Source organism: Thermoascus crustaceus (assembly GCF_041956765.1).
Source record: "Thermoascus crustaceus strain CBS 181.67 unplaced genomic scaffold VTN00scaffold_1, whole genome shotgun sequence".
In the NCBI taxonomy this organism is placed as follows: domain Eukaryota; kingdom Fungi; phylum Ascomycota; class Eurotiomycetes; order Eurotiales; family Thermoascaceae; genus Thermoascus; species Thermoascus crustaceus.
Genome location: NW_027192527.1, coordinates 2,077,670 through 2,091,999, shown reverse-complemented (window position 1 = coordinate 2,091,999; position 14,330 = coordinate 2,077,670). Strand labels below are relative to the sequence as shown.

At 50.8% G+C, this 14,330-nt stretch overlaps 4 protein-coding genes across 4 annotated transcripts; 2 read left to right on the top strand and 2 right to left on the bottom strand.

Moving 5' to 3' along the window:
• Positions 1–1,546: 1,546 nt before the first annotated feature.
• Positions 1,547–3,676, bottom strand: VTN00DRAFT_738 (uncharacterized protein; the record flags this gene model as incomplete). Its single annotated transcript, XM_069434120.1, has 5 exons — positions 1,547–2,820; positions 2,881–2,992; positions 3,043–3,233; positions 3,316–3,553; positions 3,629–3,676. 5 exons carry the CDS (start codon positions 3,674–3,676, stop codon positions 1,547–1,549), a joined length of 1,863 nt encoding a protein of 620 aa, XP_069291445.1.
• A 1,065-nt stretch (positions 3,677–4,741) lies between these two features.
• On the top strand, positions 4,742–7,166 carry VTN00DRAFT_737 (uncharacterized protein; the record flags this gene model as incomplete). The annotated part of the gene is made up of 2 exons (XM_069434109.1): positions 4,742–5,515; positions 5,565–7,166. The coding sequence occupies 2 exons, from the start codon at positions 4,742–4,744 to the stop codon at positions 7,164–7,166; spliced, it is 2,376 nt and encodes a 791-aa protein (XP_069291444.1).
• An 888-nt stretch (positions 7,167–8,054) lies between these two features.
• On the bottom strand, positions 8,055–8,925 carry VTN00DRAFT_736 (40S ribosomal protein uS17; the record flags this gene model as incomplete). The annotated part of the gene is made up of 3 exons (XM_069434098.1): positions 8,055–8,123; positions 8,258–8,496; positions 8,751–8,925. The coding sequence occupies 3 exons, from the start codon at positions 8,923–8,925 to the stop codon at positions 8,055–8,057; spliced, it is 483 nt and encodes a 160-aa protein (XP_069291443.1).
• A 387-nt stretch (positions 8,926–9,312) lies between these two features.
• On the top strand, positions 9,313–14,133 carry VTN00DRAFT_735 (uncharacterized protein; the record flags this gene model as incomplete). Its single annotated transcript, XM_069434087.1, has 5 exons — positions 9,313–9,555; positions 9,608–9,965; positions 10,021–12,590; positions 12,639–13,260; positions 13,319–14,133. 5 exons carry the CDS (start codon positions 9,313–9,315, stop codon positions 14,131–14,133), a joined length of 4,608 nt encoding a protein of 1,535 aa, XP_069291442.1.
• Between the last annotated feature and the right edge of the window lie 197 nt (positions 14,134–14,330).

Sequence of the window (14,330 nt, the reverse complement as noted above, 5' to 3'; positions counted from 1 at the left end):
GCACTTCATCCAAAATGAAGTTGAAGGAGACAGTGCTTTGTTATATGCCAGAACTCTTAGCACCCACTGTGCGGCATCCGGATAGTAGACTGGAACACAATCCATACTGTCACTACGAAACTGCATACTTTCAAACTCTTTGATAGTTCCAAACTTTGACCATAGAAGAGCCATAAATGACTGGTCAAGAGTAAGCTTCATAGCAGTCTGGTGGTCAATAGGACCACGTAATGAGATCTTTCTCTGTCAAGAAGTCGACAATGCCTTTTGCCAGCATCGTCTGAGTTTCTTGCCAGACTATCGAATTCACACATTTTCCCTTCAACCCCTCACCCCCTTTACCTTCTAGGACGGTCTTGCAGGCAGCTGCAAGAGCAGAATACGGCTCTTGAAAAGCCCTGACGCCAAGTTCTTCAAGGTAGCCTTGGATTGCTGCAAGCTGCCTGTCTGACGCATTCAAATCCTCAGCATTGATGAATCCCGAGTCTCCTTGAACATTGTCTCGAAGCCGGGCCCACAGGGTTCGTGCGTTTGTGCGAGCCCTCAGAAGCTCTTCATGACGACTTTCTTCAGAATCTATATTGACGATTGCCCTAGCGATACTCGGCGTGAGCACAAAATGGCTGATGCTGTGAGACCACAGACTGAGTCAATAACTAGTGCTAGATCGGTCCAGTCACCGCCGAAAACGATTAGTGTGTAGGACGGATTGACCGCCATTGTGGATGATGTAAGGTTAAGGATCGTAATGATAGGTAGTATTGTTGATGGAATCCAGTAGTTGTACACGATATCAACGAGGACTTGGAAGCATGATTCGTCAATCTAACAAGGCGCTTGTAACAAGAAATGTTATGGTTGCTGCATGATAGAGATTAGCAACTCCCGGAGACTAGCCAACATTAGGCAGCGGCGCCATATGACACAAGCAAGTATGATGTGCCTCTAGTTATTGTCGGCATCCTTAACGACTATTATCTGCTCCTCTTATCTAGGTATGATTCCCCATACTCAAGACAGTTTCTGTACGGCTGCACTCTGCTTTCGAGTAGATATTATTAATATTATTATTCTATTACTATTACTATTATTTTTCGGCAAAAGACATTATATACATTACTCGTTTACACATTGATTTAATGTAATGTCTGCTCTTCTCTCCTCTTCTTTAGACAAAGGCAACGCATATGTGTATATGTAATGTTTTGCAATTTTTTGAAGGGTTTATGCTTATCTCTTTCTTCAAAGAACAAAAAAGAAACAACATGCAACGGCTAGGAAAAATGTTCAAGGAACGGACTTAATACAGAGATAAGAATAAAAAAAAACCTGGAGGGAATGATAAATTAACGCCCAAGCATTAATTGACAAGAGACAAAAAGGGAAAAAAAGATCTGGGAAAAAAGAGTGGACCTCTGCTCAAAAAGGCATCTTTGTGATTATTATCTTCCTATATCAGTAGCATCCAGTGTTACATGCATGTCGAATCTTTTATCTTGTTGACCACACTCCAGCTGTGACAAACTTTAAAATGAAATTAAGCGCGTCAAATCATACCGGGCCGCGGGAAGACCGGCGTCGTCTCGAGGTTTTCCAGTCCTCCCATCGTGCCCTGTTGACCGCTAACATGCCAACCTTGACCCGTCTGCTGGTTTATAAAGGCGCTCTGCCGGAAGGGGTTTGTACTGCCTGTTGGGTTGGGACGAAGGGGTGCGGCCGCTGGAGGCTGCAGCCCCTGCTGCTGCTGTTGAGGGGGAGCGGAAGAACTACGCGAAAAGGGGTTGGTTCCTGTACGCTGGGGCTGAAGAGGCTGTGCTGCTGGAGGTTGCAATGACTGGTTCTGCTGGAACTGAGGTTGCTGGGATTGCGTGTTGAACTGCGGGTTTGCAGTCGATAGTCGTCGTGCGAAGGGGTTTGTGTTTTGGCGGTTTAGCAGTGACTGGTTACCAGTGGGAGTGCTAAGCAAGGCAGACTGTCGGAAAGGGTTTGTCGACTGTTGCGGCCCTGTATGCATCGGCTGTAGTAGCTGCTGTTGCTGTTGCTGCTGCTGCTGAGGAAAAGTAGCGACCCCGTTCTGAGGTATGCTGGAGAGGTGCGTCTGGAAACCATAGGACTGCGGCTGTGGTGTGTAACCGCCAAAACCTGCTCCGGTTGGTGTCGGTTGTAGTGGCTGTGGGGTTTGTTGTTGTTGTTGTTGTTGCGCAAAGGCATTGCCAACCTGCTGTCCGAAAGGCCCTCCAAAACCAGTCGGTTGGCCGAAGCCGGTTTGTTGAGGCTGCTGGAAACCGGTCTGTTGTGGCATAAATCCTGTCTGCTGCGGTTGGAACCCGGTCTGCTGGAATTGCATTTGAGGCTGCTGGAAACCGGGGTGCTGGTAAGGGATCTGCTGCATCGGCTGCTGGTTCTGCTCAATCGATTCGAAGAAATCGATGAGGTCCGGAGGGGGTCCCTTGTTTTCCCGCTTTTGCTCTGCTTGGGCCGGTTTGGATTCAGAATTTGAATTACTGTTAGCTGACCTAGATCCATTCCCTGCTGATTTGGCCGTTGCGGTCGTGGTGCTTCGACCGCTTTTCTTGGCCTCTTTCTGGGCTAGATACTCTCTCCGACGAATATCAAAATCCGGATCATTAAGGTCGTCCTCGAGGAGTTGTGCCAAATCTGTAGAAGCGTGCTTGAGTTTCGGAATCTCTAGGCGTGTCGCCGCTTCAAAATGTCTTGCAACGCCAAGGAACTTGACTACTTCCTCCGTTTGCGCGCTGAACGTTTTATAAATTTGCAATGCACGCTCACTATCTGGCCTTGACATTTCAAAGTAATGTTCTGTTCGTGCCCTGTGTGAGGCCAGGCGGTGCTAAGAAATTGGGGGGGTAGAATACCTACCTAGCACGTTAATGGTGCCCTCGTTCATGACCGAATAAAGCACCAGAAGATCTAGTGTGAGCAAGCGAAAGGCTGTGAGAGTTATCTCATTTTCCACCTCGTCCGTGAGAAGCTGAGACTCCTGTTAGCAGAATATATCAGAACCACAGCGGGGTCACACACGTCACAACGTAGCAATGCTTTTATTTGCTTCTGTACGATCTCCGTCTCTCTTAACAGACCCTTCTCGACAGTCAATCTCTTCAACCGGCCTTGGCCGTTCCGCACGTAGTCGGTTTGGGTATCTGCGTATGCCTTGGCACGCGCCGTAAGATATTCGGAATACCTCCGGATATTGTGCCCCTGGGACTGCACTGATCAATTCCGTCAGTATCACCGATTTGAACACCACTTGCCGGATCCCACAGCTCCAATATTGAGTTCCTTCGAACTAACCATCGGAAAAGCTGCTTATCGCAATCTTCTTAGGATACTCCGCCAAATACTGCAATGTGGCATCCGTTTGACCCTCCCGTATCATGAGGTGCACGACGATGAGCGCTTTGAATACTATCGTCCATGTTGAATCTCGAAGCCGATGTTGCAGTGTGCGAAAGATCTCGGCGACACCAGCCTCACCGCCATGAGTCGCGATCAGGATATGCTCGATGTATTTGGATTTCGGGGCTGCAAGCTGTTCGCGCCATCAGGTCAGTGGACTCCATCGGACCAAGCGGACCAGACAGTATCGTGCAGGGCAGTAACTGACTTTTATCTTGGTAGCCCCTTTGACGGACTTCTCGAAGTTTGTGGCCATCGTTCGCGGTTGGGGGATCACTGGCGGTGACACGAGTTAAACGGCGCGCTGTCAGCTCGACCAACGATGCAGAGGTAGGCCGCGATCCTCGTCGTAAACGCCCAAATCTCAATTCGGGTGGACCAGTATTGCGCAGTGTCTCAAAAGAAAGCCTTCATGATGGCTTAATGAGCCATGCCTGAAGTTGGTAATCGATGTGCTGCACTTGGTCGCGGGAGCGAAAGAGGGGGCTGTAAGCGGAGTCCGATGACAGTGAATGCAGCAGACGATGCCGGGGCCGTCGTCCCGGGATTGCAGGGGTGCTAAAGAGGGAATATAAAGGTCAAATTTGTGGGAGTGGTTGCGAGGAGTATATGAAGCTGGACACCTGAGCCAGCCGGTTGATCCTCTCCCCAGTGGAGCTCCAGATCAAAAGCGCGGGCTGCTTCCGGCACGAGGACGAGGTTTAGCCCCGGCCGTCGTGACGCAAATCGCTTGGCGCCTTCATTTTACCCTTGGCGGCAAACGGTAGGAACTACATATAGGTCCTCTTCAGTTCGTTTCAAAATATAATATCACATTGCAGATTTTTCACACCTGTCTATTGAAATCACTGCAAGTGTCTAATTGTAACGACCGATCCGCCTTCGCCCGACTGTCACAGTGAAATCCAACACCTAACCAAGTATTTTCTGAGGTCTAAGCCAATTTCAATCATTGACTTGAAGTAGTAACATACAAATTGGCTGTTGCTTGCATGTATCTAATGACACTTCTCTAAAGATGGAATTGTCTCACTTGAAGTCTACAACAGACTTCCGCATCTATGGCTTTTGCTATGCGATACTCACTTCTGGTCCCAATAATAAACCCTCACTTCGAGGGATCGCTTGATACGATGCTTGTCATGACCACTTTCTCAAGCAGTCCCAGTCACTTCATTACAGGTGATTCTCATCATGGACTGATCTTGCTTCTTTTATTTCTTTTACACTACCGCCTCCCTCTTAAAGAGATCCGATCACTTCATTACGGTTTATGCTCACCATGAACTGACCTCCGGATCCCTCTACAACACTGCCCACTATGCACCACTCTCACTTTCTGTCTGAGTTGGCGGACCTTACCTCCTCTCCAGGGCTAGATGGCTCCTGCAGCTCTACATTAACTGGTGAGATTGCTGACCAATCCAGCGGAGGCGAGATGCTCAATTTCTCGATACCCAGACCACGGAATAAGTGGACTGAACACCAGCGTGATGCTTTGTGTTGCATCCGACGATTCTTCTCTCTGAGTAAAGACGACGAGAAGAGCATTTTTAACAGGATCTTTGAACAAGACCTTCTGAAGTGTGGCTTTTCAAACGGAATTCCTTCTTCAAGCCTCAACACTCAATGGGTTGATATCCGTGCCAAAAGTGACTATGTCTGGGGAGAAGTATATCTGAGGACAGAATTTACAGAGAAAGAAGGCCGGTGGGCACCCATAGTAGCGGAAATACGAAATGCGGCCCAAGAACTGGATATAACTCTCCAGGAGAAGACCTTCGATGATATAGATGTCTCGAGTTTTGGGTGTCGGCGGCCGGCCAAACCACGAGCCAGACGTGTCAAAGAACTGATTTCGGAAGAGCAAGAGCAAAAGCAAGCCATGAATGAAGTTGGTACTGAGACCTCTTCTGCTTTCGCCGCTCTGGACGAGATTAACAGCATTACCACCACTCCTTCTTCCGTCAAGGAGCACTACCTTCCGCCATTCAACGTCGATAACACGAAGAAAGACGGACTACCTACTGCCGGCGGCAAAGTCTGCTTCTGGTGCTCTGATGAGGGGGTAGATCTTCATTCCCCGGAGAGAAATGTAAGTTATTAAATACCGTTTTAATACATGTGCTGACAGGATCTACTAGCATGACATAGAAAGCCTACTAGAATCATCAACGGGGCAGACGACACCTTCGCCAATTAAAAAACCAAAACTTTTATATCGATGGCATAACGCAGATTCCAATGGAATCAATACGAGATCTTGGTTTGTGGCGGGTTTGTTTCAAGACAACCCCAAAACTATTCCTCTTCCAACAGACTACAGTGATGACGAGTTCGACATAATGCTGGAACGACACCTAAGAATAGAACGGGTCTCCAGTCCTTTCATTTCCACGACGGGGACTCCTCTTGCACCGATACACAGGGCACTGCGAAAGAGAGAGGGGGCGGTTTTGACCCTCATTGATTCCTCAAAAGTCCAAGCTGAGATCTATTCAGCTCAGTTCCTCATGTGGCAGAAGAAGATCAAGATCAGTCGCTATCAAGGTTATGATGAATTCCTTGTCTGGGGGGAGATCCCCCGAGGAGCGATCATCTGTTCAACCAAAATTACTGATTTGGAACGCATTGCGGCGAACAACACGGATATTGGTGTCCTCCTGAAGCTGGATGTGATCGAATCGTTCGAAAAGATAAGAATAAGCATGAAAAACAAACTTTCATTGGGAAACGGACGATTCGACCGAGCCACGGGTTTTACCGTTGGCAAACTCCTACGCCATGTTGGTGTACCGGAAAGGTACACAGATGATGTAGCAAAAAGGATTGCTGCCTCATGGAGATTTAAAAAGAAACAGGGAGCTCGGACAGCATACCTTGAGGGTGTTCGGATTGGCTACATGTCATCCTCTTCAACTGAACCATCGAGCTCGGTTCCCTCCGTCTCCCATGCGGCTGTCCGAAATATGCCTGAGTCTATCATGTCTGACTTAGATGGCGATCAGAACAGCGATGTACATGATCGGGATGCTGCTGGTACCTACACAGATGACGACAGTGACTATGATGAGGAAGAAGGGGAAGGAGATGGCGAAGAAAACGAGGAAGAGCAGGATGGAAACGAGAGAAGCGACGACAGCGATGACAGCACTAACATTGACGATACTCCCTGTCCTCCTCCTCGTACAATAATCGCGGAGACTCACACATCTATGCCAGAGCTTAGGCTCCCTTCACCTGCTTTAGAGCACCCACTACCCGAGGAGCCATCAGGGGGAATTCTCGATCTTCTCAACACTGCGAGCGGAACATGGTCGCCATCCTACCAGGTTGACGATGAAAGTCGCCCCACGAAAAGGACAAAGCGAGAGCACCCCACGGCGGAGAGCACGGCAGTTCGCGTCGAAGTATTCAATCCCGCGTCCCGTTCCTGGTCGCCGCTTGCAAACCAGAGAGGGATTACTGTCCCAAGTACTCAGCCTCGGCATGATAATAATGACAATAACGTCATTGTCATCGATGATGAGAGTGAGAATGAGAGTGAATGTGATGAAAACCAAGACTATGACCGCGATAAAGATGACGATATGTCAATGGCCGAAGCACCGGTTTTAGGAACTAATGTACCAAGCCATCGTGATCATCACCTCGAGCAACCTCGGGATGCAGAGTCAGGGGACCAATTTACGCGAGAAAGGGCGCACGTGGATCACATTCTGAAACTGCATGGTATATTGCGGTAGGATTTATTCTGTGCAGACTTAACTACCTACTACGTTGTGTGGATGAGGACGGCAGAGTCGATGTTTATGAATGAGGAAGGATGATGTACGCATATTTCTGGACGAAGTCTCCTTCGGGAGTTTATCGTCTTTTTTCTTCGATATGTATCTCTCTGTCTTTTGTTGAGTTGCAGTAGTTTTGGATCAGGACAGTAATGGGAATCGAGGAGGGATCACTGGAGGGAGGGAGGCTTCATGTCTTTTACGTTTGTCTCGGCGTCCCCCATCAACTGTGTTCGTTGTGCTACGGACGGTCGAGCCAATTGCGTCATTTGTATTCAGCTGTCCCCTTGTCTAAATGATGTTGAGCTTTGTTTGAACTCTGAGGTCGATAGGGTCCTATCGACGTGATGAGTCGCAACTTGAGCTTCGATTGCCAAGGTGATCGTCAAATGTACCCCAGGACACTGGAGGCGGTATTGTTTCCTGTCAGTTAGTTCATTTAGTTCACGCTAATCATGCAAGCACCAGAACAGCATTCAGAAAAATAAGAGAAAAGGGATAATTCGATTTCTCCTTGTGTGTACTTTGGGGGGGCAGCAGCTCAAAGAGAGCAAAAGTTTAATGGAATAACCCTGATTTGGTGTCATGAAAAAGAAACTCCATTTCCCAGACCGTCATGCGCGGCAATCCCTTTTCCCCCGACTGCTGTATAAAAAAGTTTTCCATCACAGGAGTATCAATTTTTTTAGGATATTTCTCTAATAGACAGTAGAGACATCCGTCCAACATAGAATCCCAGCCATTGACGTAATGTCGCTGATGTCCAGAGTCATACGGCCTCCCCAGCTTTTCTTTCCCGCTTTACATCGTTATTCCCCCAACCGTAATTTATCATCCTCGAGACGTTTAGAACTTGTTGAACGCCTTGACGGCCTTGCCGGTGCGGGGCAGGACACGGAGAACGTTGAAGCGGACCTGTGGAAGGAATCAACCATTAGCTATCGTCCCCGAAATTTCCGCCGAAGCAAGAGCTCTCGAGCAGTGTCCCAGAACACGACACACGAAACTGCGCGCAGCGACCGAGTCCACAGGGAAAGATATCCACATACAGTCTTGCTCAGGGGACGGCACTGGCCGACGGTAACCATGTCACCCTCCTCAACACGGAAGGCTGGGGAGACGTGGGCAGCCAGGTTCTTGTGTCTCTTCTCGTAACGGTTGTACTTGGGGACGTAGTGAAGGTATTCACGGCGGATGATGACGGTACGGTGCATCTTGGTGGAGACAACGGTACCGGTCAGGATACGGCCACGGATCGAGACCATACCAGTGAAAGGGCACTTCTTGTCTATTTGAGAATATCAGTGATATGTCCGACATTTGATGGCGGCTCAAGCAGGGCCCTTCGGAGTCTCGAGATAGTAGTTTTCACGGTACAGAGTTCCAGCAGCATCCGGAGTGAAAGCCACGACACTGTGCCCTCCATGGAAATCCGCTTCCTCCCTATATCGCGTGACGCTCATATCTCAAGACTCCGAATTGCCCATGCTGCTTGCGGAGTCGCTCCGCCCACCGCGGAATTTCAACGTAGGTCGCTCATACCGATGTAGGTGCCCTCAATGGCGGTCTTGGGGGTACGGAAACCCAGACCGACATCCTTGTACCATCTGCGGCCCTTCCCAGCCCTCTTGCTCTTCGCCTTGGTCTTGGAGTTAAGGAAGATGTGAGGCTGCTTCTGGAACGCACGTTCCGACTGGACGGTCAACTCGGTCGCCATGGTTGCGAGAATTCAGTCCGACACTGAGGGGAGCGATGTCGAGCCGGGTGAGGGATTCGTCGCGACGGAGGAGTCGGAGGTCTGCGTTGGTCGACGTCGATGTTGAGAAAGATTTGTGCGGAGCCCTGAAAGTATCCGATATTCAGTGTGGGAGTGTGCGAGGGCGCGCCTAGCCCCGATCTGGTATGGCGCGCCTCGGCTAGGGCTTTTGGTTTGTTTACGTTGCGGCCGACGGCTCGCTGTACGAGGAGAACGAGAGACGCGCCTGGACCTTTGTATCTCTCCGTGTTTGCTGACGCCCGCCGCTGCGACTGTACGATGGTCGTTGGATACCGTCACTACACTGAACGAGAATCCTGAGATACCCTTCTCCTCTGGTCTCTGTCCATGGCGTCGCGAGGAGATTCCGCGGGGTCGGCCCGCCCGCGTTCCCGTCGCTCTATCGCCCATATGCCTACATCGAGGGTGACTTCTAGGGCTGACCAGGAGAATATCACGACGGATATCAGTGCGGCGCAATCTCACAGGAGCCATGCAAAGTCATCAGGGAAGGACAAGAAGTCTCGCAGCAAGAGTCTCGGACCCGGTGGTCTGGATGCGCTCCAGGACACGAACGGCAACCGGCGCAAGGTAGATATGATAACCAATGATTATGTGGATTAGGTTGACACTGTTACCTCAGTCTGCGGCCGTATTCCCTCTCAAATCGATTCTCAAGCCTACAATTCCTGTCTCCCCCGTCCGAACGATTCCCACCTTTGAAGAAACACGCCGGCGGACTCCAGCTCGCAGTCCCGAACGAGGAAAGAACGATAGCAACAATGGAAGCAATTCTCAGGGCCAGGAGGGTTTGCTGATTGATTTTTCCACTCCGACGCGTACACCGGCCGGGGGTGCCGACAACCAGGCCAACCCCTTCGATGGATTCAACGCCTCTGCTGCAATTCGCGATGCTGCCAAGGAGCGCGAGGAAAGGGAAAAGAGGGAGCGTGAGAGGCAGGCTATTATAGAGCAGAGGGAAGCTCGTCGGAAGTCGATGGGTGGGTGATGGCCGCGCCCTGTTCACGAGGGAATTGTCGACTGACCAGTGCTTAGCAAACCGACGTGTGTCCTTTGCTCCAGAGGCGACATTACACACATGGAACGTTGTCGAGTTGGCCGAGGACTCGACCTCATCATCTGCATCGAATTCTACGAGACATTCGAATCAGCATCATGGATCCGATGCTTCAGAACCGCCATCGACCCCGGAGCAGGCCTCGGAACCAAATCGCCGCGGCTCTGGTACTCCTGCTGGAAGTTATGATACTGCTGGATCCGAAGAGTTATCGTCTAGCCCTTACAGCGGCAGTTCTGCCGGAGGCAGTGAAGAGCAGAGTCCGGCGAGGGTAGAGGATGACGCCTCATCAGACTCCGACAATGACTTCGATGGAGAAAGCACTGCTATGAGCCTGGATGATGTGACCGGCCGATCTCATGTCACCACTCATTCGGATGACTCCGGCACTAGTTCCAGTGCCCGACTTGACGAAGCTCTGCGGCAGGCAGCGCGAGAGGCCGGAACCAGGGTCATCGAAGATGACGAGAATGGTGATATGTCTATGGAAATTGCCGATCAAGAAATCACCGGTGCTTTCCAGCCCTGGATCAAGAAAGGCCAACGCATAAGCTTCGATATGGAGGATATGAGTGCTTTGCAGGATCAAGAAAACATAAATCCATTTCAACTGCAAGCGGACAACGGAAATGTCGAACAGGCGGAAAGCGAGAATGAAGACAATGACTATGAAGACCTCAGCATGGAGATGACCAACGCTCTTGGGCGCATACTCTCCAAGGACCCCAGCCGTCGTCAGAGTGTGCCCCGTCGCAACTCGTCTGGGGCAGAAACAAACTACGAGGAGCAGACGATGGAATTCACACATGTTGTTGGCGGCATTGCACAGCAGCCATCGCCTGCAAAGTCTATAGGCCGCGACAGCAACGTGAACGAGGATGAAGAGATGACCATGGAGTTTACGTCTGTAGTTGGTGGTCTTCTTAACAGGAACCCCACGGCGTCGCAGGGTCAAGATGAGAATCTGTATCCCCAATTACCTGATCAACCAGAAGGTAATAACCGGAATTACTCTGATTGGGGCAATGAGGAAGATGATATGGATGGCATGGACATGGAGATTACTGGGGCGGTTGGTGGTATTCTTCTGACTGTCGAACAGCGAACAGAACCTCAAGAGGATCAGACAGCGGGCATGGATGTTACTGAGGCCATGGGCAGGATCCTTCCTCCTGAGCTGGGCATGGGCGACAAGCAGCAGGGTAGAACGTTGATGGAATTGGAGTCTGATGCGGGCCAACTGGCAAGCTCGCCGTTTCAAGAGCAAGTCCAGCAGTCTCCCCACAGGTCGCCTCAAAAATCTCCGACGCCACAGCATGTTGCTACAATTGCCTCTGAAACTGGTAGTCCGAGCCTGGCTAGTGTGAAGTCACGACAGACACGACCTAGCTTGGGGTCTCGTACATCGACAACACCGAGCTCGCATTCACGGCAGACCACACCAGTGAAGAAGCCTTCGGTCCCCTCCAAGCAGCTGACACCTCAGCCTCTGCGCCCCTCTACTCCAAGCAAGACACCACCTTCTAGCAACAGAAGTTTCCGAAGTGCATCGCCCAAGAAGCTCTTCAAGCCAGAACTTCAGGCCTCTGCGAGCAAGTCAAAGTCTTCTGGTCGTGGAAGCATCTTCGAACACAACACAAAAACTGGGCAAGCAACTCCTACCTTTGTGTTGCGGCCACCAGGAAGACGTACTTCTGGTTTAGGGATCGACAAAGAGGGACTTGGATCCCCTCGTGTAGCAGCTATGCTCGACGGACGCAAGTCTATCGGTGAGAATGCGCAGGAGTTCGTTCCTCAGGAACCGTCAAGAGGTGTTCGTTTCGAAGATCCACTCAAACTTCAGGAGGAAGTCGACCGCGAACGTGAAGAGGAAGAGAACCGCGAGGACGGACATATACCGCCTGCGAAGCCAAACGAGCGAGACGTAACATCGAACCTGAAGGAGATGATCTCTAGTCTCACACCGAAAAAGAACAAAGTCCGTGGTCGAAAGAGCTTGCATGTTGGGGCTGCTAAAGGTTTGCTCGGAAAACGCCCAGTAGAACTGGATCAAGAGGATCCCGACGAAGAGAATGCCTCGCCCAAGCGTCTCAGAGGTCGCGAGGCAAGCCCGGTCAAGAGCGTGAGGCTCCCAGCACCGCCGACAAAGGATGAGACAGTTGGGCGGAGACGTTCTTCATCTCCCAGCAAAAATATTAGCACGACTCCGAAGGAGCAGAGCAAGTTTAGGGATGCAATTAGTCCTGCAGCGCAGAAATCTCCGTCCGTGGAGCCTGCAGCAGAAGCGCAGCTTGATGAGCGGAATCCAGATGCCAAAAATTCGGGGCCAGAATTCGAGCCGATTCACCTGCAGGACTTCCTCAACATGACCAATATACACTTTATGGAGCTCAACACAACAAAGAGACGCCACACGACGGCTCCAGGAAGTGAGATAAAGCCGTTTAAGACTGCAGGAGAGGATGGCTCTGGGGATGGTAGCATCAACCTTGAAGACTGTGTTGCTGCTGGATTCTGCACAGTGCCAATGCTCGAGTTATACCAGCACGTAAGTTTCTTGCATGTTCTGGGAATGACATTCACTAATGTTTGATAGTCCTGTCGTGAATTGAAGTCCTACATCTCGGAAGGCAGACGCGTAATTCGTGACATTGAGACGGAGACATATGCTGATAATCCGCCATTGTTCCGTGAATATGTGACAGCTCCTCCAGATATCCGTCTATTGATGGACAACCAGTTCCGAAACGTAAAGACACATGCTAGGTTGCTCAGCAAAGCCATGTGGTATGAGTGGCGGATGAAACTCCTTGAAGGGCTCAAGGAAGGTCTCGATCGCCATGTCGAGGAGATGAAGGCGGACGACGTGTCACTGTCAAAGCAGGAACAGCTCCTGAACAGTGTTGTGCCGGGACTTGTCGAGAAACATGCTGCTCTCCAGGCTGAGGCGACCAACCTGCAGCAGCTCGCGGACGAGATGGAAAACTGCGATCAGGATGAACTGCGCAGTGCGCGAGAGAAGCTTGCCAGCATCGATGCTGAAATTGCAGAAAAGAAGAGGCAACTTGCTGAGATGCAAGAGGATCTTCAAGACAAGACTGACACGATCGAGGCCGGAGCAGAGCTTAAAGAGGAGTACCTGCAGCAGATCCGCGAAGCGGAACGCGTCCAGGAGGAATGCCGCGGGTGGAGCGTTAAGGAGGTTAATGCGCTCAAGGGTGAGTTACACCTATCGGCTTGTTGGTTTAAAGATGTGTGGCTAATTTTCGACTGTAGCATCCGTTCAAGATATTGAATCTCGGACCGGCTGGTCGATCCTCTCGGCTACGCCGTCGCCCGGGTCGCCAGCTGGCCCGTCTGTGATGATGCGTTATCGCAATAAGCTCCAGATCCTGTTCCATCCTGGGGCCTTCCGAGTTCCCCACCCGGCAGCGCGGTCTGCGGATGGGGATGCTCAAATGAACATGCCACTGGAGCTCACTTACTCCCCTAGTCATGTGCTCGCATCTGCGTCTTCACAACTGACGCCCACGGAATCTCTCCTTCTCAAGTCTCTACGGAAACACCTCGCTTCTATCCAGCAGTCTTCCGTGGAGCCAAAGCAGCTCCTACGCTTCGTCTCAGAGGCATGGGATCTCGCGGAAACCGTTGAGGAAGAGATTCGCATGTTAGGATTCTGCGGCGTCACCAGGCTCAAGCTGGTTGACGATGGCGAGGACGGGCCTCTACTGAGAGCAAGATGCATTCTCCTTGGCGATACGATCCCAGCTGCTACTACAACAACTCCCAAGAAGCAACCCAAGGAAAACAAGATCGTCCAGAACAGCAGGGTCGACGTCGACTTTACCGTGAAGACGCGTGTTGGCAAGGACAGCAACGATAATGGGGAACTCGGAAAGCTGGAACTGGACATCGACGTGGTCGCGACCAAGGTCTACGGGTTTGGCAGCAACTGTGGCTCCGGTATCTCCGAGAACCAGATGCGCGATATCCTCCGCAAAGAGGTCAAGGGGAAATATTCGTCGGGACCGGAGTCGAGAAATGGCGTTTGGGGCAAGGCCGTGCGTGAGCTTGCTGGGAGGGTCTTTTGATTGTTGATTTTTGAAGTCATGGTCGTTATTGGTACAGGTTGATATCCCTCCTCTTGATCGATTGTATTTGGCATCTTTCGGCTGGGGTTTCATGGGCATCTAGTTTATTGTTACTGTTGGCGGGTTCCGGGCTCTTTCGATAACTCGCAGTGGGATTGTTTATCTCAGGTTTTTATTCGATCACTGCAGCATATACT